This window comes from Botrytis sinoallii (assembly GCF_014898435.1).
Source record: "Botrytis sinoallii strain Bc 23 chromosome Unknown BSIN_005, whole genome shotgun sequence".
Lineage (NCBI taxonomy): Eukaryota > Fungi > Ascomycota > Leotiomycetes > Helotiales > Sclerotiniaceae > Botrytis > Botrytis sinoallii.
The window spans coordinates 664152-690801 of NW_024066032.1; the positions used below are offsets into that span (position 1 = coordinate 664152).

The 26650-nt window shown below is 42.1% G+C and overlaps 9 protein-coding genes across 9 annotated transcripts; 8 read left to right on the top strand and 1 right to left on the bottom strand.

Annotated features, from left to right (window-relative positions):
- Window positions 1-1130: 1130 nt before the first annotated feature.
- EAF02_003419 (uncharacterized protein) lies at window positions 1131-3908 on the top strand. Its single transcript, XM_038899467.1, has 2 exons — window positions 1131-3136; window positions 3266-3908. Exons 1-2 carry the CDS (start codon window positions 1268-1270, stop codon window positions 3521-3523), a joined length of 2127 nt encoding a protein of 708 aa, XP_038760394.1. The 5' UTR covers window positions 1131-1267; the 3' UTR covers window positions 3524-3908.
- Window positions 3909-4840: 932 nt separating this feature from the next.
- Window positions 4841-6719, top strand: EAF02_003420 (uncharacterized protein; the record flags this gene model as incomplete). The annotated part of the gene is made up of 3 exons (XM_038899468.1): window positions 4841-5123; window positions 5202-6514; window positions 6576-6719. The coding sequence occupies 3 exons, from the start codon at window positions 4841-4843 to the stop codon at window positions 6717-6719; spliced, it is 1740 nt and encodes a 579-aa protein (XP_038760395.1).
- Window positions 6720-8011: 1292 nt separating this feature from the next.
- Window positions 8012-10328, top strand: EAF02_003421 (uncharacterized protein; the record flags this gene model as incomplete). Its single annotated transcript, XM_038899469.1, has 2 exons — window positions 8012-9202; window positions 9291-10328. The coding sequence occupies 2 exons, from the start codon at window positions 8012-8014 to the stop codon at window positions 10326-10328; spliced, it is 2229 nt and encodes a 742-aa protein (XP_038760396.1).
- An 804-nt stretch (window positions 10329-11132) lies between these two features.
- EAF02_003422 (uncharacterized protein) lies at window positions 11133-12485 on the bottom strand (the record flags this gene model as incomplete). The annotated part of the gene is made up of 3 exons (XM_038899470.1): window positions 11133-11838; window positions 11926-12030; window positions 12160-12485. 3 exons carry the CDS (start codon window positions 12483-12485, stop codon window positions 11133-11135), a joined length of 1137 nt encoding a protein of 378 aa, XP_038760397.1.
- A 3301-nt stretch (window positions 12486-15786) lies between these two features.
- EAF02_003423 (uncharacterized protein) lies at window positions 15787-16215 on the top strand (the record flags this gene model as incomplete). Its single annotated transcript, XM_038899471.1, has 1 exon — window positions 15787-16215. One exon carries the CDS (start codon window positions 15787-15789, stop codon window positions 16213-16215), a length of 429 nt encoding a protein of 142 aa, XP_038760398.1.
- Window positions 16216-16978: 763 nt separating this feature from the next.
- EAF02_003424 (uncharacterized protein) lies at window positions 16979-17254 on the top strand (the record flags this gene model as incomplete). Its single annotated transcript, XM_038899472.1, has 1 exon — window positions 16979-17254. The coding sequence occupies one exon, from the start codon at window positions 16979-16981 to the stop codon at window positions 17252-17254; it is 276 nt and encodes a 91-aa protein (XP_038760399.1).
- A 986-nt stretch (window positions 17255-18240) lies between these two features.
- EAF02_003425 (uncharacterized protein) lies at window positions 18241-18991 on the top strand (the record flags this gene model as incomplete). The annotated part of the gene is made up of 2 exons (XM_038899473.1): window positions 18241-18378; window positions 18545-18991. The coding sequence occupies 2 exons, from the start codon at window positions 18241-18243 to the stop codon at window positions 18656-18658; spliced, it is 252 nt and encodes an 83-aa protein (XP_038760400.1). The 3' UTR covers window positions 18659-18991.
- A 4657-nt stretch (window positions 18992-23648) lies between these two features.
- Window positions 23649-24143, top strand: EAF02_003426 (uncharacterized protein; the record flags this gene model as incomplete). Its single annotated transcript, XM_038899474.1, has 1 exon — window positions 23649-24143. The coding sequence occupies one exon, from the start codon at window positions 23649-23651 to the stop codon at window positions 24141-24143; it is 495 nt and encodes a 164-aa protein (XP_038760401.1).
- A 1237-nt stretch (window positions 24144-25380) lies between these two features.
- EAF02_003427 (uncharacterized protein) lies at window positions 25381-26092 on the top strand (the record flags this gene model as incomplete). Its single annotated transcript, XM_038899475.1, has 3 exons — window positions 25381-25383; window positions 25567-25702; window positions 26010-26092. The coding sequence occupies 3 exons, from the start codon at window positions 25381-25383 to the stop codon at window positions 26090-26092; spliced, it is 222 nt and encodes a 73-aa protein (XP_038760402.1).
- Between the last annotated feature and the right edge of the window lie 558 nt (window positions 26093-26650).

Sequence of the window (26650 nt, forward strand, 5' to 3'; positions counted from 1 at the left end):
GGCATATTATTTTTTTTTACATTTTTCAGCGAGAGACTTATCACTAGGTGGATTTCTTCATACGTTTGGTCCATTATCTATTCACATCAAACATAGCATTGCATAGCGGATGTAAGGATAGCAGTACCGGCCAATAGAGCCTGGGAATCCGGACTGAAACTCATGGTTTCGGGTTTGTTTTATAGACTGGGTGGGGAGAGGTCAAAACGATCATGGGAAAAGACGTAGGAGAATACAAATAGATATGCCTTTTATCGATATAAAAACCCGAGGCTACTGTATGTGGTTGTATTGGGTATAGATGTTTGAATGATCTGGGATCCGGGATCTGACATTGAAGTAGAAGTTGTTAAGACTTTGAACTCCGTATTGTCTACACATCTGAGGAATTGACGATCGATAGATATTGGTATCTAGGAATATCGCTACAACTAAGCTGTTATGTTTGGTCTGACAGTGACTATCTAGTTAAACAATACTCAATATCTAGCTTCTCGTCCAGAACAATGTGATAGAAGTAGCCCAAGACTTTGTTGTAGATTTTAGATATTTAAATTTGCCTATGAAATAAGTTACATAATAGAAAGAAGTCAATAAGGAAGTCTTCATAGTAAGTACCTATACCTATCTAGGTATTCAACAATGAGTTGATACAGTGGATCTCTTTGGATCAATAGGTGCAGTTTGTAAAATGTCTAATTCTGATAGACTGGTTGAAGAAGTGATTTAATGGCAATATCTATCTCGTCAAAGTTTAAACAATTTCAAGAATGGAAAGTAAGTGAGTGGAATACTGCATTTAACGACGACGAATAGAGAAATGTACAAGGCAGCAAGAGTCGGTCGATTCAATTAGAAGTTCTTATAGATTTATTATTATAGAGACAAATTATGATCCCCAATGAGTTGATCCATGAACCAATGAAAAGTGTCCCCAGAAGTTTGAACATGTACCTACCTACCTAGTACCTGTGGACATTGTAGATGTCCATCTGATATTCCCCATGGGAAAATACATAGGCTTAATAAATGTGTACTGGCAAAAGACATCCTAGACTGGCGCTCGGACGATATTTATTAGCGCTTCCGAGTGAGATCTATAAAGCCATCTCTCATACAATGTCTACCTTACCTCATCATATAACCACCAAAAATTGAACTTATCAGACATTTGACGACCTTTTACAGAAGAACACATGTGGTGTTAATCAATATAGACGGCCCTTATTACTGTTATCATTCAAATCATTTGTCATCATCTCACAACATGAATACTACTTTCCTTCCAGGTCATGGACCTCAGCCTTCGACTACTATACAACAACGACCACCGACATTATTTAAGCCCGAAATGATGCGCCAACTACCTGCAAATATTTTTACGGATGAGGAGAAAGTTAAATGGGAACACGGGTTAAAAGGACTTTGGGCTCATGTTGAAAACAATCCTCTCGACTCATCGGCACATCAAGACGCCAAGCGGAAATTGGTTGAGTTTTCGAAGTCAGTATCATCCAGGATAGTACAATATCGCACACAGCAGCAACAGCGCCAGATACAGGCCCAGCAGAATCAGCAGAATCAACAAAGTCAGCAGAGTCAGCAGAGTCAGCAGAATCAGCAAAACCAGGCGCAAACTCAGCAGGTTCAACAAAATCAACAGAATCAACAGAATCAACAACAGACTCAGCAACAGAATCAGCGAAGCCCACAGGCGCAACAAGCACCACAACCTACAACAGCTCCATCCAATGAGGCACCTCAGCAAGAACCAGCTCTACGACAGCAGGAACAAGCCGCACAGTCACAGGATAATCAAGCTACTGGTTTCAATGCTGGAACTTCTTCTCAACAGCAAGCAAGGCCTCAAGTTACTGCTCAGATGCCAGAGAAGATTCTGCAGCACGTCAGAGCATTTCCATGGAATGCCCCACAACACTTAACCCCGCAATCACCAGAATGGACTAAATGGATGGCAGATATTAAAAACAAGTATGCAAAAGGCCTGATGCAGATGGAGAAGACAAATATACAGGCGAAGAGTATGGAAGATTATATTAGAAAGAAAAGAGAAGAAGGGACTGCAACGGAACAAGATGAAGCAGACCATCAGACGAGATTAGCAGAGGTTAAAAAACAACATCATATGGCCAAGAAGTTCGTGGATGACATTAGAGAGAGCCAGAAACGTATCGGATCAGGAAACGCTCATCAAGGTCAAAATCAGCATCCTCAACAAGCTCCTGCACCTGGCCCATCCAATGGAAATGCAGATGTTACTACAAGCCAGGGTGGGCAAGGAGCTCCAGGTACCACCCAAATGAATCAAACACAGGGAGCTCCCAGGCCACCTATGAATTTGCAACAGCCACCAAACCCAGCGTTGCAGAATACTCAGACTGTCAATGCTGCTATTGAACAAGCTCGTAATCAACAAATGGGTGGCGGTAATCGACCTCCTGGGCCACAAGGACAGCCATCCCAAGGTCCACAAGTTCCTACGCCGAACGCACCTCCTCATCCAACTATGCCTCAATCTCAACCTGGGCAGGCGCAAAGTATCAAAACCGAACCAACAATGCCAGGTCCAATCAACACCGCCATTACTCAAATGCAAAACAACCAGCAACGTCCGGGCCAAACAAATTCTCCTCAATCAGCCATTCCTCAATCAGCCAACTCTATCAATGCACCACACCCACCTGGACCACCAAGAGCTTTAACCCATCAAGCGGCACTACAAACTGCGGCTCAAAGTTATTCCAGCGCGGGTGGTCAAACGAACACACCTAATACGGTCATGGGTCACTCGCATACTCACCCGAATACTATGCCCAGGGAACAACAAAATCCAAGCTCAACAAAACTTCCAATTCCCAAACATTTGCCAGAAAGAGCAATCGCACCCCCACAACCTGTCCAAATGGGTCAATCACGTCCTTCATTTACTGGTGGTCCATCAGGTGCTGGTAACGGAGTTATGGGTCAACCAGTTATTGCAAAGACTCCAGGTTACGTCCTGGATGGCGAAGGTGACCGCGTTTTGAGTAAGAAGAAATTGGATGAGCTTGTTAGACAAGTTACCGGTGGCGGAGAGAATATTGCAGGTGGCGGTCTGACTGCTGAAGTCGAAGAGGTATGAAATTTCCCTGTATTCCCATTACATTGATTTGCGAGCTCGTCCTTACTACCCCTGTCGCGGATACATAATACACCATGTTTACGAATGGGCTGAAATTAATATAAAACTAACACGATCTACTAGTCCATTCTTACAGTCGCCGACAACTTCGTCGATCAAGTCCTTCAAGCCGCGTGTAAGAATGCCAAGGAACGTGGCTCGAAAATTTTGGAAATCCGTGACATTCAACTCACTCTCGAGCGCGGTTACAATATTCGTATCCCAGGTTACGCCAGTGATGAGATTCGAACCGTCCGTAAGATCGCACCAAGCTCTGGATGGATCAACAAGATGAGCGCCGTTCAAGCTGCAAAGGTCACGGGTGGAAAGGGTAGTGATTAAAAGCGCTGTCCATAATTCCAGAAGGCGTTTTTCTATTTGTTTATCCAGGATGTCCGATATATCTTCATCACTTCGCAATGATGATTCAAATTGACGAAAAGGAAAATAATCATTATGAATATGAATCGGGATAAATTTCTTAGGAGTCACTATACTATCAGGGCATGGGATGGATGATAATTGGTGTTAGGCTATTCATCTTAACTTGATGTGCATATGGCATGGAATGTCGTTGGCGTTGGAGGAGTGTTATTATGATGTTTTGAAATCATAATCTGTATTCTCTCTGGGTATGTGTCGGCCTTCTAAGATAGGTACTAAGATACCAAGGTACTACCTAAATACCATGGCACTTCATTAATCTTAATACAAGTTCACTATGATGTGATGTCTATGATTTCCTATGATCATTATGATAATGATGATGTGACGTTCAATAATGAATCTATCGCCGTCATCTGTCACTGGCTTTAATTGCAGACTTTTTGATCAAGTCCTATTGCAATGGCCTCCCACATAGGAATTAAAGTCGCGTTCTACAACTCTGTCTACCGAGTACTGATCTATCCTGGCGAGAGTATTTTTTGAATCACTACACTAATCTACTGACCTTGTTCATAAACGTGCAAAATTTGCTCATCATTAAAGCCTCGTCTCGTCAAGGACCCGAGTGATGTCCTGTGTTGACACGTGATTCAGATGTGATCTCGTGCTTTAGGTCGGCGGCTGATACGAGATTAGAATCTTGGTTGATATCAGGATGGGTGGGTGATGGATTAGTCGTTGAAGTTTTGTTGTGAAGCTTTTATTGATAAAATTGGCAATTAGTATGTACGGTCGTGGTTGCAAATAATCACTCAGTATTATGTACGTCAAAGTTCTTCAATGATGCATCCTGCTTAAAAAGCCATTTTTTCGGTGTTCCACATTAGCTGGCTTGCAGGTTCCTTCGCCAGCTTGCAGTCGCCCAGCTCCCCAGGCACCCGATGACTCGCGTTAAAACAGCATCAAAGGTCGCTAAGTGTAGCCGTAATAATCTTGAGCTTTGATGTTGTAAAGGTAATCCAAGATGTGAACGACAGCTACAACAACCATTGACAACTCAACTACATAACACCCTTTTTAATCAATAACCCTTTCAAAATCCTGTGATACCTTATACTCACAGAGTTATATTCTGTGAATAAGAGACCGATTACATCACTTTTAAAATCATCCAACGCGACTCGAAGAAAAGTACCTTAGCTCTACCACCCATCAGTCTAGGTTTACAAAAGGGCGACGTCAACCTTCAAATATACTCTTTATTCCGCAGTTATGCCTGGCAAAACACCATACAAGAAGGGCACAGATCCAGTCGAAAATGGTATCAACGGTGCGAAGAAGGATGATGCAAAGAGCTCATTGAAAGGTGGAAAGGGAAAGAAGACCAAGGAAGGCGAGGAGGAGATGACAGTCGTCGTACCACCATCAAAGAGTTCTAAATTATCAGCTCCTCCTCCGAAAGACGGTGATGGAGATGTAGCTATGGATGGCTCCGCAGAAGTCGAAGAAGGTGCAGGTGTTGAGAAGATTGATCCGGTGGCCAAGGCTGTTGCTGGTAAGTCACGCAATCACCCAACATATATAAATAAGTATCTATCCACCAACAATAGCTAACATTTTACTTCTTTCGCAGATATCAAGAGCAATTTTCCATTATTAGAGAAAGCTGTTGCTTTGTTTGATGCTAGATACACACTCCGAGCCCTCAGATCTATTTCCTCTATTCGAAAACAACTCACGGCTGATATTCTGGCGCAAGTTATTACGGAAACTTACCCTACAGCAACTCAACAAGCAAAAGCTTTACTCATAGGTATTGACAGAGAGAATGCCACATTTAACAAGGCATCATCAAGTGAGATGGAAATCGATTCTGATTCAAAATCTGCCAAAAATGGGAAGAAGGAACCAAAAGAAATCATTCCGGAGATTGATATTTTCCTCAGCATCCTCGTACAAATCTTCTTCCTTGATAATAAGATGAATGAGAAGGGCTTTACACTTTCCAAGCATGTCACAACAGTCATTCATGGACTCAACCGCCGAACACTGGATTCTCTCTCCGCTCGCGTGTACTTTTACTGGTCTTTGTTCGCTGAACAATTGGCACCTCTTCCACCTTCTCCAGCTTCTCCAATTGTTGCTATTCGACCAGCTCTTCTTTCTGGCTTACGGACTGCTGTTCTACGCAAAGACATCGATACCCAATCAACTGTTATCGTACTTCTTCTACGAAATTATCTTTCAACCTCCCATATCACTCAAGCTGATCTTCTCATCTCGCATACCAAATTCCCCGAAAGCGCCTCGAACAACCAAGTTGCAAGATATTTATACTACTTGGGACGAATCAGGGCCATTCAATTGAGATACACTGAGGCTCATGAACATTTGACAGCCGCAACTCGCAAAGCTCCTTCGAGTCCGAGTGCTGCAGGATTCTCACAAACTGCAACGAAGTTACTTCTTGTGGTTGAGTTGTTGATGGGAGATATTCCTGACCGTGCAACATTCAGAATTGCTAGTCTCGAGCGTGCTTTACAACCATATCTTAACCTCGTTCAAGCGGTTCGAGTAGGGTTGATTGCAGAATTCGAGGCTGTGATCACTCAACATGCGGAGACTTTTAGACGTGATGGCACTTATACCTTGATCCTTCGTCTACGACAAAACGTCATTAAAACCGGTATTCGAATGATGTCCTTGTCGTACTCGAGGATTTCTCTCCGAGATATCTGCATACGCTTGAAGCTCAACAGTGAGGAATCTGCGGAATATATCGTTGCAAAGGCAATTCGGGATGGTGTCATTGAGGCAACTTTGGATCGTGAGAAGGGGTTCATGAAGAGTAAGGAAGTTGGAGATGTCTATGCTACTAGGGAGCCTGGTGAAGCATTCCATGATCGTATTCGTGCTTGTCTTGCTCTTCACGATGAGAGTGTTAAGGTATGTTTTCTTCTCTTATCTTACTGTGGCATGTATTATATACTAATTCGTATAACCACAGGCTATGAGATTCCCAATGAATCAACATCGATTGGAACTCAAGAATGCTCAAGAAGCAAGAGAACGCGAACGCGAAATGGCAAAGGAAATTCAAGATGGTGATTTGGATGAAGATGACCTTGGCGGAGACTTCGAAGGCATGTAAGATGAGACTCGAGGAGCGGAATGGAAGGCCTTCGAAGCTGTATACAAACCCGAATGCGAATGCAACTTGTAGCATGAGATGGTGAAGGGAAGAGAGAGAATTGGTTTGGTGGCACTTCATACACTTCTACCAGAACTTGTTTTGCTACTATTACCTCGTTCCCAATCTGGGATTTCTTTCCAGGAATTGAGAAGATTACAACCTACGACATACAGATGGCTGGAGGTTGGGAATTGGACCATGAAATGAAGGAAATTCCACTGCTACATTAGTTTTTTTTTATTTACTTTTTACACCTTGACTGAACTTTATTTGCATGCGAGGCGACGCATTTGGACGTACAATATCTATGCAGATGCTGGCCGGGGGTTAATGACTAGAAGTGTTATTTTTGTAAAAATGACAATCCTTTTGATGCGATACATAATTTGGGAGAAAGTTTCTGTTTCTAATTTGTGGTTACTGTGATGATGATGTGTGATGTGTTTAACAACTATTGACCGGTGCTGTGCAGAGCTTTGGACTGGGACAAGGTATGTGGATGATGTGGGTGGATAAAATATATATGGTAGCCTTGCAGCATCTGGTGGAGAGCCTTGTGGATACAGAAGCCTTGTCGCGGTGCGGTGATGTAAACATTCTTAAAACAACTTCGACGCGATCAATGAATCTGGAAAATTTTATAGAGTGAATGATTCACTTACGGTAAAGGGAATTTTGAGCGGAGGAAGAGGAAGAGGGAATTTCAATTGTACCGCTAGAAAAAGATACGGTAGCAGATAAAAGGTCGAAAGTTTAATTTTCCCATAATAACTACAAAAGTGGCAGCTGTAATCGAGAGCTTGAACATTACATTACAAGCTTCGCAATCCACGAATACAAATCTACCTCGTCACAAACAAAACGAACAAATATTGACGCAGCGCGTACTAATTGACGGTGGTGATTAGAACTGCAGATACGTTTAATTATCTCAGGTTTGCGACAATAAATCCGCTGGAGAGAACAAGCAGGAGTTTCTAGCAAATTGACCTTACCACAAGAAGAATTGCGATTCAATCCATTGCAAGGACGGCAACAGCGACGAGATTTCCACACAATCACAGCGGGAGTTGTTCCGTACAATTACGATATAATACCAAGGTTATAATTGGACAACGTATCAATCCCTAAATTCCGAAATCAATTAACAATTTTGGGTGTGGTGGATTTCACAATTTGACCTTACCACCAGGGCCTCTAAGCTATTTCCCCCCCCCTTTTCAACCAAATATCGGAGAAAGTACGATACGATGCCATCACGAACCCTCCGAAAGCGCTCGCATAGAGCAAGCTCACGCGATACACATTCCAATTCAAATCCCGACCCAAACGCAAATACAAATACAAATACAAATGGTTCACCAAATACAATCACGGTACGAACTACGACAACAACTACAATGATGGTTGATAAGGATGGTGTTGAGGTTGAGGGTAGTAGGAGAGTCAGTGGAGGAAGAACAAGTAATGGTGGGAGAACAAGCACTGGTTCTGGAGAGAAAAGACAGAGAGGATTGGCGGAATTTGGTATTACGAGAAGTCCACATCCGCAAGGAAAGAAACGCGCGCGTGAGATCGAGGGAGAGGGAGAGGGAGAGGAAGAGGGGGGCGAGGACGGGAATACCATGAATGGTGGAAACATGGCGAATGAAACAAATGGAATAACAATTGGTCCAATGAGCTCTACCCAAGATCAAGAGGATACAAATACACCCAAACGCAGGAGAATCAGCACAACGAGTCGGGTTAATGGTTCGATTACTGTTACCGGAACTGGAGAGAGGGAAACACCAAGGGAAAGAACAAGGGAAAGAGATGTTACAGTCAGCATGGAGAACTCATTACCTTCGCCCCCTGCTGAAGCAGGCGATAATGAGCATCATGGAAATCCGGCTGAGCTTGATGTTGGAGAAATAAGTTCGCCTTCTGAAAATAGAAGTGGTGGAAGTACTGGGACAGAGGCGGATACGCCGAAGAATGTTGACGAGAAAGAGAATGATGAAGAAAAAGATGAACAAAGGGAAAGAAATATCGATGAAGTTGTTTTTGGAGATTTATGCTTCAAGAGTTGGTATTCGAGTTTTTACACCCGCGATGTCATCGGAAATGGAATGATAGAAAATCATTCTCAGAGTGTAAGTCAAGGAAGTGGAAAAAGCAGCAAGAGTGGAAAGAGTGGAAAGAGTGGAAAGAGCGGCAAGAGTGGTAAGAGTGGTAAGAGTGGGAAAGGGGGAGACAGAGATTCGAGAGGACCAAAGGGTTTGCAGGTTGATAGATTGTTTGTCTGCAATTGGTGCTTTGGATATACAGTCCATGGAGGGGAGATGGCGAAACATAGAGAATGTTGTGAGCGTAAAGGAAGAGTGCCTGGAAATTGTGTTTATGAACATGATGAAAACGGGGAATGGAGTGTTTGGGAGGTGGATGGAGAGGTTGAGGGTGTAAGTTTTCTTCTCTTCCTCCTGGTTGTCTTGATTGCACTTCTATACCGACATCATTCGAAAAATCTCTACTAATATCGCCGCAAAGACATTCTCGCAATCCCTGTCTCTCTTCGCCAAACTCTTCCTGGATAATAAATCGGTCCTCTACGATGTGCAGTCTTTTAATTATTTTCTTCTCGTTCACACCAATCCCGGTACGAAAGAACAACAAATCGTAGGGTTCTTCTCAAAGGAAAAGATGTCATGGGATAATAATAATCTAGCTTGTATTCTTGTTTTACCTCCATGGCAAAAGAAGGGATTGGGAAGTATTTTGATAGGCACGAGTTATGAAATTAGTAGGAGAGAAGGACTACTTGGAGGACCGGAGAAACCAATTAGCGAGTTGGGAAAGAAGGGGTATGGGAGGTTTTGGGGGGCAGAGGTAGCGAGGTGGTTGTTGGAATGTGAGGTTGGTGTGGATACTTTAATGAGAGAGGATGAGGTAGTGGATGAGGAAGAGGAGCTTGATGTTGAGGTGATTAAAGTGGAAAAGAAACCACCGGCGAAGAAACCATCGGGGAAGGGAATGGGAAAGGGTTGGAGAAAGGGTATGAAGGGTGTGGGCATGCAACCTCAATCTCTTTCTCAACCATCCTCTCAGTCGAAGGAAAATCCAGGACCAGCACCTAAATTAACACCAAAAGCAACAAAATCGGCGCCAAAATTACCCGTAACACCGCCCATGGAAGATACCTGCGGCGTAACTACTGTGGAAGCTATTAGTAAAGGCACATGGATAGCAGTAGACGATGTTCTTGGCGTCCTCAGATCAATGAGCGTACTTGAAACAGTCGGTGGCTCAAACAGAGATAAATCGGGAAAGACGAGTGCAAGTACACTAGGGGGAAGAATTGAGAAAGCGGGGAAAAGATATAAAGTTAAAATAGATAAAGAACAAATCCGCAAGTGGGTAGAGAAAGAAGGATTGAGTTTGGAGAAGTGTGTAAGGGAAGAGGGGTTTGTAGAGGGATATGGATATGCGGTTAGTGATGTGAGTAGAGTTAGTGGCGAAGAGAACTTGATGGAAAGTATTGAGGGGAGTGAGGTCGATGAGGCGGGAGAGGAGGATGAGTTGGCATGAGAGGAGCTAAAAGAACATGGTATAACCCGGAATAGGTGTTTCGGTGTCTTTGGTGATAAATTTTAAGGGATCCAATTCGGTCGGAGTTGGTTGGGCTCATGGGGACTTATCGGTTTGGATTCAGTTTATTGTTTATTAGATACCATAGCGAGAGTCGTTTGAACCCAAGACTAAATATAAGTGCATTGATTTGATTTACTCTTCCTAGGCTATCATGAGTTCATGTGTGTGCATGGATACTAGATGATAACCCATTGTTTGGACTTGATTCAAATGCTCGAATTCATTCTACTCTCGTAAAAGGGATGGTGATGGGATTGATAACATAGGAATTGAAGGATGGGCAGTAGGACTAAAGAGCAGAGAGGATTTGCATTATGGGCAAGGGGTTTCAGAATCAGATTGTTTGAAGATAGTGAAGGTAGGAGAAGGGGGGTATGGTAAGAATATTAATGTATTAGAATAAATTTGTCGATGGCTTGGATGCTTGGGAAGTCAATTGCAGAGTTTGAGAGGATTAGACTCATAGTGTCAATGATAAAGATTGGTATAATTTTCAGCAAGAATAAGTGGTAAAAGTTTGATTGAGAAGACTAAAAGACAAAACTAACTAGCAAAGGCAAATTAATGTTGAATTAATGTTTGATTGCCAAAGCAGAGAGTGTTGTATCTTCCTTGGTGAAAAATTTGGGAAGGGAAATAAGTTTTAGAGATATAGGAAACTAAGAGAAATCATTGTACTAGAGAGAGAAGCTAGAAGTGAGAGGCCGTCTCTTCAACTCCAGGCGAATTTTGAAGAACCATTCAAGGCAGAGGACAACCTCCAAAATGCAAATCGTCATTTGCAATAGCTTCCGCTTGATTAATCACTGTACTTCCATCCATCCGCTTACCTTTCAAAAACACATGTTTGGTGAACAAAACCGTTACACTCTTTGGCGGAACTTCAAATCTCTCTGTCACCTCCGACTCTGTAAACTCGGTCAACGAGCTAGAACTTGAGGTCGTAAACTGATAGTTAAGCGTCACATTAACTTCGACGAGTTTGAATCCATGCGAAGCGCTGATTTCGACGCCAACGCTGTGAGACATCTCATCAGTCTTTGTCTTACTCAACCCGTATTTGATTTTCTTTTCGCGACTGAAAGGACCACTGCCGTCATTGCTCCAAACGCCTTCTGCGACCCAGCTTGTTCCCTTGCTGATTTCAATGAATGGGTTTGAAATTCCTTCGATGCAACGGGGATCGCTAACCGGATAATAGCATGTAAGTGGAAGACACACGCTAGCATTCTCAACTACATCGTAGCGTTTTCCGGTGTTGGGAATGGTAGTAGGGGTTACTTTGGGAACGCCTTGAGTGAATTCTTTAAAGGCGTTTGGGATTTTCAGCTGAGGAACGACAGCTTTTCCGGTATTGGGCTTGGTAGGGGTGTAGTTGGGTGTTAAGTGGCCGCGGAATGTATCGGCAAAGACGGGAATATATTCACTTCCATCAACGCCGTTGTCACTGGGAAGAATATTTCAGATGGAGAGGCCTTGCCCGAAATCAGCACCACTGCCATTCCATGGACGAGTATCCATGTAAGTGCCGTACCCGACTAGGTCGGCACGTAAGCACCATACCAGACTGTTGAGATTGGGTTTGTCGAGGCTCTGGACCATTACATCACCCATTGAAACATAGCCAGATGGGGTAACGCTTTAGAGATAACAGTCAGCACCATTACATGGATCAAAGAGATATAACTCAAATCACACATCTTTCTCTGAGTGCAGGAAAATTCATGGGGGGCAAAGAGAGTGCATCAAGTTTTGGAATATGACTTACGGCCACCACAGAATCGCCGCGACACTTCCACTCCCATTACCATACCCCCAAATTCTAGTCCAGTCAACAGGCCTTTTAACAGCGGTCCGACCTCCACTCGTGTTTGGATTGGCGCCAACTAGGAGCGCAGCCCGAAAATTTGTTTCGCCTTGATTGTTGCGACCGCTAAGACAAATCGAACCCATTGCGTAAAGGTCACCTTGTGGATTGGGGTGCCAAAATGTGCATCCTTGGATAGAGCCGAAATTTCGATTATCCCATCCGAATGTGAAATCTTTAGTCAGGGTGACCCTAAGATCTCGGTAGTCGCGGGTCTGGTTGGGCATTTTGTTCTAAGAGCGAGTGTTGATGATGATTGTAGTGAAATAACGCCTTCAAGGCTTTCTTTGGGACTTTCGTGTGATTTTAAATGTTATTGAGAATTTGATCTGATTGCGTTGAGGAGAAGGTGTGTCTGGTCTCTTATATAGATATAGACTGGAACAAAGTTTTGCCTCATCCTGATAGGAGTTGAAATGGTCACACTACGAGCGGTTTTTGTGTGTCTCTGATACTCACCAATTCTGAATGCAGTGGCAGCCAAGGAGAGGGGTTATAGCTAGCCACAATTAACCATGGTGATAGCTGATGAGGGATTGCATAAAACTTTTATTTGATGAATAGCCTAGATTAATGTTGGGTAGAAATCATCATGTACAGCATCAACTGATCACCCGAATTCAAACCGTAGATTAAGGCTTGAATCACTAACTGAAGTTTTAAGTCTAAAAATTGGAATCTCTACTGGAGAAATGTAAATAAAATGATAAAAATAATGGCAAATTACTCTTGTACTGCTAAAAGTGAATCTGATTACTCTCACGTCACTAAAATTGATATAAATTTACTTGTATACTACTTAGATTCTATAATAGCTAGATTCAATAGTTTCAGACAAGTATATACAATATTTGAAATTAGAACATTCAATATTGAAAGCTAAAATCTATGAAATGAGAATAGCATCTATGAAATGAAATCGAAATTTACAATCGAAAACCTAGCAATTGTAACAGAAAAGCTGGGATCTATAACAGAGAGCTAGAACTTAGGATTCAAAATTAGAATCTAGGGTTAGAAATAGATTTTAAAAGTACAGACTTTATATATAGATTATAAATTGAATATATTAGGGTGCTTTAAATGAATATTTTCTTCTAAAATTGTGAGTAGAATAGTACTAGTTTCCTTGATATTCTGTGCATTTTCATTAAAAAAAAATGACTTGCCTAATATTGCTTAATGCTTAGAAATCTATCAGCCATTTTGCAATCCATACTGTTTGAAGAAATTGCCATTTCAATTTCAAACTAGGATCCAAGATTCTCTTCCGAGGAGCAAATTATTATATGAATCCAGCAGGATTTCTAGATCCAAACCAGTCCTTTATCTTAATATTATGTGTGATACATGAGTCTTGATTTAGTGCAATATAATCAATCGGGTTGTATGAGAGGAGGCCTCAACACCCGCTCACTGCAAGTACTTACAACTGTCGTTGAAATACCGCATATGCGACTACTAACAAGAAGGAGAGGGGTGTGTAACTCTTACATCAAATCGGAAGGAGAAGTTAGGTGAGAGTCTTGAGCACAACAGCATATCAATCAAAACTTTAAATTTGAACTTGGTTTATTTGCCCTTGACTACCAACCTCCCATATTCTTCATGTCTGGGAACTTCGCAAGTCATGAGCGCAAGAGGATTCTGGAGAGCGTGGCAACCATCTTGACTGCATTACCACAAAAAAGTGCTTTGCAAATTATATGGTGCAGCGCAATTGGGTTGGCTGCATGTTGCGCTCCTTTCAAGTTCACACGATGAAAAAGTACATTCGTTACATAACATATGTATGCTCGTAATTGCTGAAATTGAATACTTGATGGTGCGGATGTTGGTTTTAGATATGTGCTAAAATTCCGAACCAAGCCAAACAGTAGGTAATGCGATAAACGGGATATATACACACATTTTGATCTGCTTTCATAATTCTATCTTCTTAGTCATTTCCCAGTCAAACTTTTGACGTTGGTATTAGCTTTTTCGGATAGACGGAAAAAACACATTCGTGTGTGGAACATCCCCCCGCAACCTTATTGCGTATAAGATGCACGCCACTAGAAGTAGATATCGCCCGCCTCTTGTTGCAGAAGGTAACCAATCTCCCTCAATGCAGGTTTCATCCTGCCGAATATCGTATGGATTGATATTCGCTTTAGATCTCTATCGTAATTCGTAGAACGACTCAATGTTGTGCGCTGGGTAAACTGAAGGTCTATTTTCCCGGTGAAGATCATATGATTAAGGCATACAGCCGAATTTACCAATGATCCTAGATAGGCTTTCTGCTTCTCGCTACCAAGTTACGTATCGGCGAAGATGGCAATTGGTTATGAAATGGATTTCGCACACTGTGTGTGACTGCGAGACAATTCATCGATTGGGAAAGCTAATCTTGAAGATTGTCAGAGGTATAGTCAAGCAGCCTACTTTCATACCCCTCCGACGGGCAACACTAGTGATATGTCCTAATGTTCTGAGTTATTTATTGATAGTTATATGCGACTGCCTTCTTTGAGATATGTTTGGGCCTCAGCATGGGGGTGGGGGCTAGCTTGGCTCGCAGAAAGGAGGTTACATTGTGGTGTTGCTTCGCCTGAGAGGCGGCTATGACTTACTTCAGCTTGACTTTGCTGCTGTTTCAGGAGATCTCCCTCAAGGAGGAGAGGGTCATACTGGTAGACACAAACCTGGTATACTACACATCAACATGACGTCTTCCTCCTAGAACCTCTGTGATCGAATCCCTTCTTTGATCATTCTCATGTGATACCTAGAGGTCAATGTCAGTTTCCATCCGTGTCCCATTTCTACCCTGGTTCTTGTCTACTTTAAATTTGGATAGGAGTCGAGCATTTATTGCGTGCTGAAATCAAGGACAATTATGTCTGCTCTTTTCAGATCCTGCTCCAACTTTGGATAATAGATCCATATGATGACAGAAGGCTTTGAATGAAGGTGGTGACTCAACTCCAGTATGTGGATGTGGGCGCCGTCAATATGAATGTTCAGCTTGATTCTTGAAGGGGTTCGTATTGAGTATTGAATTCAGAATGGACCCAGGTACTCTTGGTTAGTCAATTCAATATTTCAAGAGATGTTGACCATCCCTCGGATGCATTGTGATGGTAATCTTTTCCCGTGGATTCGTCTCATCCTTCGTTCGTTCAGCCATTCATGTGCTTGAGAATAGCTTGGCAAGTCCCAAATTTGGCGTTTTTGACATTTCACGACATTGTAGTCAACGCCAAGATATTCATAGAGTAGTGATTTTCTCGGAAATAATTCATGTTTTGTAATTTACACATTGCCGCCAAGCTGTGGGGGAAAATTGAGGAATTGGAGAATGGATCTGATGATCACGTTTAATCACGTGTGCTAATGATGTAATTCCCTGGCGTCTGCAGGGGACATGGAGGAGAGCAAGAAACTTCTTCCAACGTTTCTCATGCCCCGATTTCTTTTTTGTTTCAATAACAAGGATAAACTCCAATTTATCTTCTTGTTCCATCCTCGACATCCCTCATGATGTTGGCTAGAAAGATTATCAATGGCTCGATAGTAATCTCACGATCAGCGATTTTCTTACCCAAAAATTCAATGCACGTGAGATTGCCAATTCGTGGCACTTTGGCTTGGACTTCTGTATCTAGAGAATATCATGATGATGCGATTTCGAACTCCATTTCAAAAATGGCTGCGAAGGAGAAAATATCAGTGGAGGGTGCAGAGGGGCAGGTTATTGAGAGGTCAACTGAAGTGGCGGGAAAAAAGATAGATGGAAAACATGGGGAAAAATTCGAGAAGAGGACGAAGAAAATTGCGGAAATGGATGAAGAGTTAATGGCGAAGATGGAAGGAAGAGAGGGTGCAGCTGGAGTTTCATATGAAGGGGGGAAGCCGGTGACCGATGGATTTGGGAGGGGCGTGAAGAGTAATATGTTTAGGGTCATTTGAGGAGGTCAAGGTTGAATTTGCATGGAAATGATGGAGGACAGAAGTCCCTGTGGAAGAGAACGATCAAGAAGTGAGAACTTGAGGCTTCGCAAGATACGAATTCCGAAGTCCGCATTGCATTACCACAATATCAAACTACTTTTAATGCATGCCTATCAAAGTCGTCGAATCACCATTTTGAGCGTCTCAACGTGCATCCAGTAATGGAAGTCGCTTTAAAAGAATAAAAAGGTTGCATGCTTTCAACACAAGAAGTCGCGAGTTCACACGTCATTTTAATTACAGGAGTTCCCCCTTTATCAAACGCGGCAATTAGAAACCACAGCCAGGTCTCGACTACCTTCACAAATCCCTAAGAAATTTATGTCTCCAATCCTATTAATTACGCCTACAAGTTATTATCTATTGGAAAACGTGTCTTTGTTTATTCTGGCTTAAATGCAAGTGTAAAGTCTTTCGACGAGACCAGAATGGCAGTCACAATCAATATGTCACTGATGATCGAATATCTCAATCCGGGAGCGAATCACAGTCAACGCGTCTAGGAAGGAAACAAGAGAAGAGGCACAACACAACGAGAAAAGTTCGTTCTCATAATTCAAGCAAACCAAAAAATCCCAATAACATTACCCAAAGAGCAAATTTTGACATAGAAAAGAAGAGTGGTACAAAAGCATCTCATTTACCAAGACTGAGAAGAACGAGGACTGTCAGAATTACGAGAGACTCAAGAAGGAATACAGGCTTTTGAGCGAGAAAAAAGATGGACGTTCACCAGGAGCGGGAAGCGGGAAGCGGTAATTCATCACAGACAGATATCCTCGGACACGACGTCGATTATTCAAGAGCGAAAAGAGAGTTCCTAGCAGAGACCTCGGCGGACACTTCAGAGACGGGAAGTCACCCTCGAAATAAGAGAAAGGTTCAACCTGGGGATTTCGAACGTAGCATGCAAGACGGCGTTGCAGCGTGCAGCAATGTGTTCAATCCTTCATCGACCGACAATAATGACGCTATAACGCATTCAAATTCCGATTAGATTCATCAGGGTAGTTCAAACGGGATGGATAATTGTTCAAATAGAAATGAGAAATCTCGTTGGTAAGTTCGTTCACTCCCATTGAGCTCCCAAACTTCTAGACGGCAGCATTGAGTTAGAGGAGAACGACGGAGAAACTGCAACATTAGCTCTTCTGCTGTCAATTTTTGTAATTTGGGAGCAGTTCGATCGATATAAATTATTCTTAACAACCAAACTAACTCGGAATGAGAATAGCGTTTAAGTCTGCCTAAAGCAAGATGGAACCGACGACCAAGAAATAGAGAACTACTATGACGGGTTTTGTCATACAACGACCCCTATCACCTAGCTTCTACAGTCAGCAGAGGAAAAGATCAGTGAAACAATGATTGGAAATGACTTTTATTGTCGAAAGGGGAGTAATACATTTTTGGAGAGTTGAAGGAAAGAAGGACCTAGCACATTTTGTGTTGCGACCACTTCCTCGTCCCGATTGGGGGATCGGCGAGGATTCAACACTCGGTTCTTACGAAGGGTCTTTGCTGGCTTTAGTGGAGAAACGGTGGCCAAAAAATAAGGGTGATAAAGTCATTTGCGTTGTGGAGAAGGCGGCTCTTGTAATGGACGAGTTGGAAGAATATATGTCTACGTATGTCTTATGTGTTTTCTTCTTCCTTCACCTCTATGCACCTCTCTAAGTTGGCCGCGAGGAGCAACTTGCACAATTCCTGAATCGAGACCAAATAGCTACTGCAGATGGTATCTACGCAATTGTAGATAGTGAGGAGTCTCATCTCGCATATCACATTGCAAGCGCTTCACGGGGTACAGGTTCTAAATCCCTTTTGAGTCTCGGCGCTCGCGTAAAAGGATCATTCATATGCTGAGTCGAGAACCCAAAAGCATCAGGTACAGATATTGATAAACCGGGTCTTTATTAGAAATGGTTGCAAGGGAAATTTAGGGGTTTGTTATGGACAGCCTTAGTACAGGAGCATTTGGTTATGGAAGGTTCTAAAATTCTGCTTATTCGTAGAAATTCGAAGAATGAGAAAGTCAAAGAGGATAACTTAGAGGAGAAGTTGAATGATGCAGAATTCGCAGCAGATTTTGAGAAAGAATTGATTGAATTAGATTATGCGGTAAGTCATTTCTTTTTCTGATCAACCATTTTCAAGGGGTATATTAACATCACAAAGATGGGTCAAAAACTTCTTCAAGCTCTTGGGCCTAAGAAAATCAGGGCTTCTTTGACTTGTGCTCGCAGTAAGCAATATATGGTTGTCGCTGCTAATATCCTGCTGTTAGGGTCTTGATATTCCGCCTTTGGAGGACGATTATCCCATCTTCGAACTATTCGAGGCTGTAAAAGATGAATTTTCGATTCAATGGCACCCTTGGGAATGGATGCGCTCTACTTGAGCATCGCTACCAGCGTAAACTTTGTATAAATTTCTGCAGATTTTCCGAGCGATTTGTTGTCTGAATCATGAGGGCGATTGTAGAAATTTGAGGTTTCCACGGATTTCAGCACAGCTTTGTTAAAGCTGTATGACTGAGAGGTAATATCAGATTCGCGAATGGGTTATCTTAAAGAAGAGTGTATGATTTGGCTTGCTTTACGTCAACATAACCCTGTGTGATATGGAATAGAGTGAGGCTAACAACAAGAGGATGGCATACATGACAGAGCAAACATAGGATAAAAACAGTCTAGACAACACAAAATTCAATACCATTACCTTTGAATCCTGATCCAAAGCACGATCAGTACTTGGGACAGTATTATCTGTTCAACGGGAATATTGGTGCTCAGTTGACCATAGAGTTCGAAAATTAAGGTAATAATGGGGGTCCAAGTTTGTGAACGAATATGTTTCAACAGCACATGTCATAATGAACCATTTCAAATCAATTTATGATCTGACTAACCTCTTTTGAGGAAATTTCTACACTGATTTGAATGTAGTGAGATATCCCGGAGTCGCAGAAGAGCTAGCAACAGACTTTCCTCTATTGTAGCTTGTCAGGGCTTCCCCTTGTAATTTTGAGACGGCAGATATGCAACATTAGATTCTTGACGGCTCTGAGTGGTGGAAGATTTGCAATTGGTCGTTTCCCGATTACCGATATGAGGGAGCTAAGAGAGCTAAGAGATGTTCTCTGGTCTGGGGTATGATCGGATTTGTGGAATTTATATAGTGGATTGTGGATCTGTTCGGATGAGGTATGCCATTTAGATCTTTACCCAAAGAGTTGTATGACATTCCATCTGAGTCTGTGATTCTATATCGTAAGCAATGAAGCTTCATCGTGCTGTTTTAGGTTGAATTAGAAGTCCTTCAGTATGGTATAACAAACACTGTACTGACTAAGGAGAGTGGGGATATTTGTCGCATATACAACCTGGTCATGATTCAATTGAGGGAAGTAGAAACAAAATGGTATACATTGTATTACGTGTTTCTCACTTCAATACTCATTTTGTTCAATAATATGAAGTATCAAGTTCTCTTATTGTCATCGAAGCTACCGCATAAATCAACGCACAAATGTGCACTACCTAGCCGTAGCCATGTAGAAATATCTTTTTCTAATTAGGTATGCAGGCAAAAATCTCGCACAAAACCTCTTAAGTACAACTCATTTTTTCGTTGTAGTGATATTTGAAGGATGAGCTTCCTTCTATGATTTGCAGTACTCAGTTGGTGTTTCATCAAGGTATATTATCAACAAACAAACGATTTCCCATCATAAGAAGTGATCATATACCTCAATGATCCTGAGAAATATGGCCTCACAGTCATGTATCATATCATACCTCACTTACAGACATCCTCTGCAGTACGTCATGGAGACCAAGTAGTGGAAATCTATGAAGTATTGTTGCATATCTGTAGCTAGGGCAGGGGGTGTTGACTTCGGCTATCATTACCCAATGTTATTCTCTGAGTTGTAGTACATTAGTATGCTACCCAATTGACCCCAGTCCTTGTTCGAAGGAAGTTATTTGTTGCATATCTAGGCCAGGGTCGGGCAACTTCTCCTCGGCTAAATTTTCCGAAAATTTTATGGCCTACCTATATTTGTTTGATAACAGAGAGGGAACATTTTTCATCTTTGAATTGAGTTTGTAAGAGGGTTAAAAGTTACAGAAATAACTTGTGTCTGTAGGAACATTAAATTGATGCAGTTGTTATGGGATCTGAGTGCTAATTGTGAATGAGAGTCCTGCTGCCATAATAATAGTCGAAGGGGATTTTTATCATTATACAATCAGCACGACTGTATGTATCTTTGGAGATTAAGAAATGGGATGAGAAAACACTTGGTCTACACTTCAGTTGTCAACATGGAATCTTGAACTTTTAAGTGTCCTAGGATTATGAAAGGAATTACAATTGCAGCTAAATATGAGATCAGGTACCATGGCAAACTACATTCGTTATGTATTCCGATGATGCACCGACCATGTTGTCTTTCTCGTCACAGACTAAGATTTTCAGGAAAGGAAGTTGTTGCTAAGACTTCTAGACAGGGGTCTTGGGAGTCAAGCTTCTTCCAATCAAAGAGATCAAAGTAGTATTGCTGCACATCTCAAGCCTAAGCAGGGGTCCCTATAATGATGTTCCTAGGATTAAAAGATGAAGTCAAGATACCTATGAGGTTCCATTACAGGGGTAAATGGTGGAGAAGTCTCTCCGAATCCAGTAGTTGAACAAAAAACTCTTTTGTTGCATATCGGATCCTGGGTAGGGATCTGAAAGATTCTACTAGCTCCAAACTTAATAACTTTAATCCCCTTCCTCTACCTGGGAAAATCACTGGACCTGTTTTTCCTCCTATCCCCCAATTGAATCACAAGACATCAGCTATGTTGTATGCCACAAGCCCAGGTAGAGGTCTGAGATAAGGTTCCACTAGCTCAAAGTATAATACAATATTCCTTGCCTTCAGCATTATTTAACTAACAATTCTGCTTTGTTGCAAGTCGCAAACCAAGACAAGGGTCAATAAGGTTTTGTCTTTTCCTGATCAAGACTGAATATGCCATTTTGTTGCACGTCTGCACAGGGGACAGGGATTCATCTCTAGTCCATCATCCACTAGTTGCCGCCTGTCAGATGAGGAAGTCAATATGGCACTTAAGTAGCTGATCACCGAGGCAACCTCTAACTTCAGACACGTAATTAACTCTAACTTTAAAGACATACTGAGACCGTTGCATCATCCATTTGCAGTGCTAGGGATGCAAGTGTGAATAGTAACTAAAATTAGTTGATTGGTTACAACTTCATGATCATATATCTAGCTATACAAGATCAATATTGACAAGTTTTAGTGGTAGGAATCTGTGATAATATGAGCTGGTAAATATCTACCTCAGTGCTCGGACTGCTGTCTTAGATCTTAACTTCTCAAGTCCAAGGTTGGAGCGAATTTGGGGACCATGTCTGCAATTCACAATGGCGATGACATGATTGTCTCCGAATTTGAAAGACTTGCTCATGTTATTTATTTTCTTGAACTGCTTGCTTGCTCGCTCGTTGCTTTTGATGGTTTCTTCACCGCCCGAACCCTCTTCAACCACCATGACAAAAAAATAACCACGGGAGTCTTCCATGTTAATACACGAAGAAGAGATATTAGTCAATGAAAGTCTCTGTTGATTCAAGTTCTCTTTCTGATTGATTGTAGATTTGTGTACACTGGTCATGTGATTTCGTTTATGTTTAGGGGAGGTTCTGTGTTTTGCTTCAGGCCATTTCCATCCAAAACATGTGCTCTTGGTGGGAATAGAATAAGACATACTGGCTCAGCCAGTTAATAGAGTTGCAAGAATGACCTCTGGATACTAGTCACAAATATTATTCTGGAAGTTTGGCAGAATGCCATGGGATCCACCACCTCTTGAAGAGCGGCCACAACCCTGACTCTATTTCCCGAGGCAACCTCAAAATTCCAAATTACTTCTGGATTCTCTAGCGTGATTGAGAGACAGGGATTAAAATTAAGGCCATAACGAGATGAACGATAATCTGTGAGTCTTCAATCTTCTGTGCTGCTCATGATCAACTTTTAATCCTCCACATTTAGAAAGGAACTTCTTCCAAATCTTCATGCGATATCTCAAAACAATAGAGAGTATGCGCTGGAACTCTTATTCAGTCCTCTAAGTAAACAAAGTATGTGAAAATCTTCCCTTCTTGCCATTCATCTTTTCATACCTTCAAACTCTGCCTTTGTCACTTGGCTTGGACTGTGAAAAAATTGTCTTGAAGCCTTGTTTGAAATTAGTGACGGCAGTCATTACTAGTTTTTGAAAGTGTTCCAGGTAGCTAACAGCTTACAGAATCGATGAGAAGAAAGATACAAGCCCTTAGGGTCGCTGCACAAACACCCAAGAGTGAGTCACAATCCATTGAGTAAAATCAATCAATCACCAGATATTCCTGAATATTCATGTATCAGCTTGATATATTATCATCTATGAGACAATCAAGATACGAATGGTTCTTCGCACCATCTGCCAGTCTTTTAAACTGCCTTGCGAACCTCATTTTTCTTCCAAACTCAACGAGCGCGTACTGACTTTACACTTTTAGTTTATCAAATACTCTATGCAATAAATCGCTGGTTACCAGAACCTCACCTATACTTAATATCGAGGGTACATGGTGGGTCTTTGGTAGGTGCTTGATTGGGCGTAGGCCATCGACAGCACTCACTTGATGTTCCTCTGCTGCTCCTTAGTTGGTTGTAGTATGAACCTGGTTGCTTTTATACATACGACAGAGGCGGGTAAAGTTGGGATTCGATTCTCTGCTGTGAGAGTACATCTCTTCAGCAAATTTGTGTTTCAGACAACATGGTTCTTGGTAAAGGTGGCCGAGAAAATTGATAACTTCAATATACCTAGATGGTGTAGAGAAGAGATCAGACTTCTGGGTTGTCTTGACAAAGAACTATATTGTCTCGAATTTCAAACCGTTCACTCACATGTGAGCTGCTTCCTCTCTTGTGCTCCAGTGGCGGTATTGTACTCCATTTCGCGGAATTTTCATCTCAAAGCAAGATGGTTCAATTCGCACAAATTACTGATTCTCAATAGATAGACTTTGAGTCTAAAATTTTCTTTTGAACAATGGGGTCGTCAGTTTGTACCGACTGGTGGTACAAACTGATGGCCCTATTAAGGCATCGATGATTGTAATGACGAAGTAAGGTAAGAAAACATACTATCACAACCCCGTGTACGGCGAGCACTGCGAAGAAGTAAAAACACGAGATTTCTGTACACGCCACGCAATAATGAAGAACTTTTCTGATAAATGACTCTGTAGGGATAAAGCAATCTACTTGCTTCGATTACAAATGCGATGAGAGAATGGCTCTCTTAATAGTCTACAAAATGCGTGGAACATGGGTTGTGGCTGGTCCCGCCCTGTTCGCAGCAAGGAAAACTCTGGTCTTTCGAAGGACATCCTCCATGAGACTAGTTTCAAAAGCACCATTCGAGAATCCAGGGAGAGCTGGTGTGTATAGCTCCCTCTGGATTATCGAATGGCGTTTCGAGTCGTGCAAACCGATTACAGACATAATTCTGACAAATGCTGCGCAAGTGGAAGGGGGGGGGGGGCGTGGCAATGGCTACGATCAGCCAAGGAAAGCGAACCCACAATACGGTATTCACCCGGCTTATCAACTTGTTTTTGATCACGATCAACTCGATCTTGGATATACCTATGTCTCTCATTATTCGCCACATTCTCAACAGCAACAAGCATCGGGTCCAAAAGGCACTAAAATTCAGCAACCTGATCCCGCTGGAGATAACTTTGATATGGAAAGCAACCCTCTCAAGGACCCCGCCAACAGTCTAGGTCGTAACTTCAGACTTTTCTAAAGCTCTTTCGTATTCCTGGACCAGAGGGTCAAAAGGAGCTGGCAGATAGGTGATAGATTCCACACTCTGCAATATTTCTAATACATTACTAACTAGGCATCTGCAGCCTGCGGCGGTCTACCTCCGCACAAACCAAAGGGTTTTGAGACTGCTCCAGCACGAGGGCTGGTAAGCAAGCTGCGGGTTGGCGGGTGTAGAGGAGAAGCATTTGACTTTCCTGAAGATCGGGCTAACAGGCACGACGAGGGGGGGCAGGGGTGAGGGGTGAGGGAGGTGTAAATGAGGAGGAGTTTATTTTCTTGGTCCTGGATTCACCTTGTGTGATGAGGTTGCTCACTAGATAGTATATAGAACCAGTCTGTGGGTGATGTCATCCTAGTTGAGGACCTTGTGCCTCAGGGGATTTCAGGACGAGGGTCTTGACAAGTACGACATCATCCATGATTGGTCGACAGGAAGCTCACCGAGAAGAAATCAGAGATCGCTACATTGAAGGTTGATAACCTTGATAGCAGCTGGTTTTGTTTTCTTCTCGGGGAGCTTCTTGCCTCCTCTAGGCTGAATGGCAAGCTACTTCCGTCCAAAGTTGTCATTGACATCTTTGACCTTCTCTTCAAGCAAGTCTCGCAACAATCCGCGCCCAACTTCGAGACAAGCACATCTTTATGTAGAGTTAATATCCTTGAAGTCTTTGTTTACCTATCCTTCTATTCAGTACAGTCTTTGATTAATACTTATAATAGAGGTCCCCAACGTGATAACATGCATGGTGCTTTCCCATGATGGTGAGTCGAATCTCCCCGATGACACAAAATTCTCGAAATCGTAGAATATGATCTGGATTGGCACCAAAAGATGTTGTAGTAAGACCTGGATGACTAAAGACAGACCGCTTCCATTTTAGCATTAGTGAAATTCTGCCCATCAATCTGCGAACAGGCTTCCCCACAAATAATCGGCCGCATCTCCAAGTCCAAAGAGCCGATCGGGACACATTTACGAAGCTCTCAGCCCAAGCTTTCTTCTCCCCAAAGTAATTTTATATTGAATAAGATTGATATATCACCCTTTATTATAAATCCTACCGAAACACTTGTTGACAGATAATTCACATCTTAGATCTTTTACCATTTTCAACCCTCACAATTTAAAAGCATATTAAACAAAACTCGAGTCCACTCCAATACATCAGTTGCGAGACAGACATATTTCATATTTCGCAATCGCAAACGTCAAAATGGTATGTACTTTTACGTTTCCCCTCGTATTAAAATTTGGGGGCACTGTGTTTTCCAGAATCGCTTGGCTTTTGATTCTTCTCTACCTCTTCTTCTAATTCGCATTGAACATCTCCCTTTAAAAACTCCGATCGCTATTCTAGCTTCTTAAATCCAAAAACCCTCAAACTAACCCTCTTCCCTAGGTTCAAACACCCGCCCAACGCAAAGCAAACCTCAAGTTCGCTGCCGTCAATGAGAACAAACAAGGAAAATCAGAAGCTCAATTGCACAAGAAGGAGTTGAAGAAACAGAAGAGCCCTATTAGTAAGGGTTGGTTATGTAGGTTTTGACTTCTCCTTGTGTCTTTACTTCATAGAAGGGAAGATGGAAAAGAAATTGAGGGCTGCGGAGGAAAGGTAGGCCGGTCAGAGGACTGAGAAGAGGGGCAATTTAAGCAGAAGTTTTATTGGTGTGGGAAATGGGCGTTTCTCAATCGCTCATCGAATGTCTGTCAAAGAATTTTGGGTGGAAGCAGAAGTCCAATGGACAGACAGGAACAAGTCACATCCCAGCGGAATGTGCATCATGGAGGAATTTTGAGAGATATCAATATGCGCAAGACTCAAGCTAACAACTCAATCAATAGACCTATTCGCATTTATCCTTATTGGCGGATTATTTGTCGACCTCCTTTTCCGCGTAGTTTCCTATTTCAGCGGCGGTAAATAAGCGCATCGCATTCTATCTTATTCAATTCATTCATTCGATTCTCGCGATCATATATGCCAACTAAAAACGGAGGAACTGGGGATTTGCATTGTATGCAACCCAGATCATGTCGCAGTAGGCGGAGGCTTACGAGCTATCGATATTCTAGGGGTTGGACTTAGTCTGCAATTGGGAAATGAAATTGCGAGATTTGTGGATGGGAGTTTTATTTGGGTCTCGTTTTGTTATTCCATTTTTTGTATCCGTCAAAAGTAACCGGATTTCGATGGTCAAGGGGGGTTTTCATATGGGATCAATATCAATGAATGATTGATTTAGCGCTCCATATACATGTCAATTGAACATATTTCAAGTTCGAAAAGATATCTGGAACGAAATTGCGATATGCCTTAAATATCTTGACGTCTTCCATTTCCGTGCACATCTTCACTGGCGGATCGAAAGCCAATAATTCCGGCACAGCTACGAATATGTATACCTGCTTGATTTTCATGAACGGATGTTGCTTTACAAAATCTAGCTATATCCTGCATTAAAATATATTTATCTTTCATTTGG

Bases quoted from the DNA above. Each gene is read 5' to 3' on its own strand.
- EAF02_003419 (XM_038899467.1), top strand. From the start codon at position 1,268: ATGAATACTACTTTCCTTCCAGGTCATGGACCTCAGCCTTCGACTACT. The intron at 3,137-3,265 runs GTATGAAATTTC...ACGATCTACTAG, and splicing joins TGACTGCTGAAGTCGAAGAG to TCCATTCTTACAGTCGCCGA.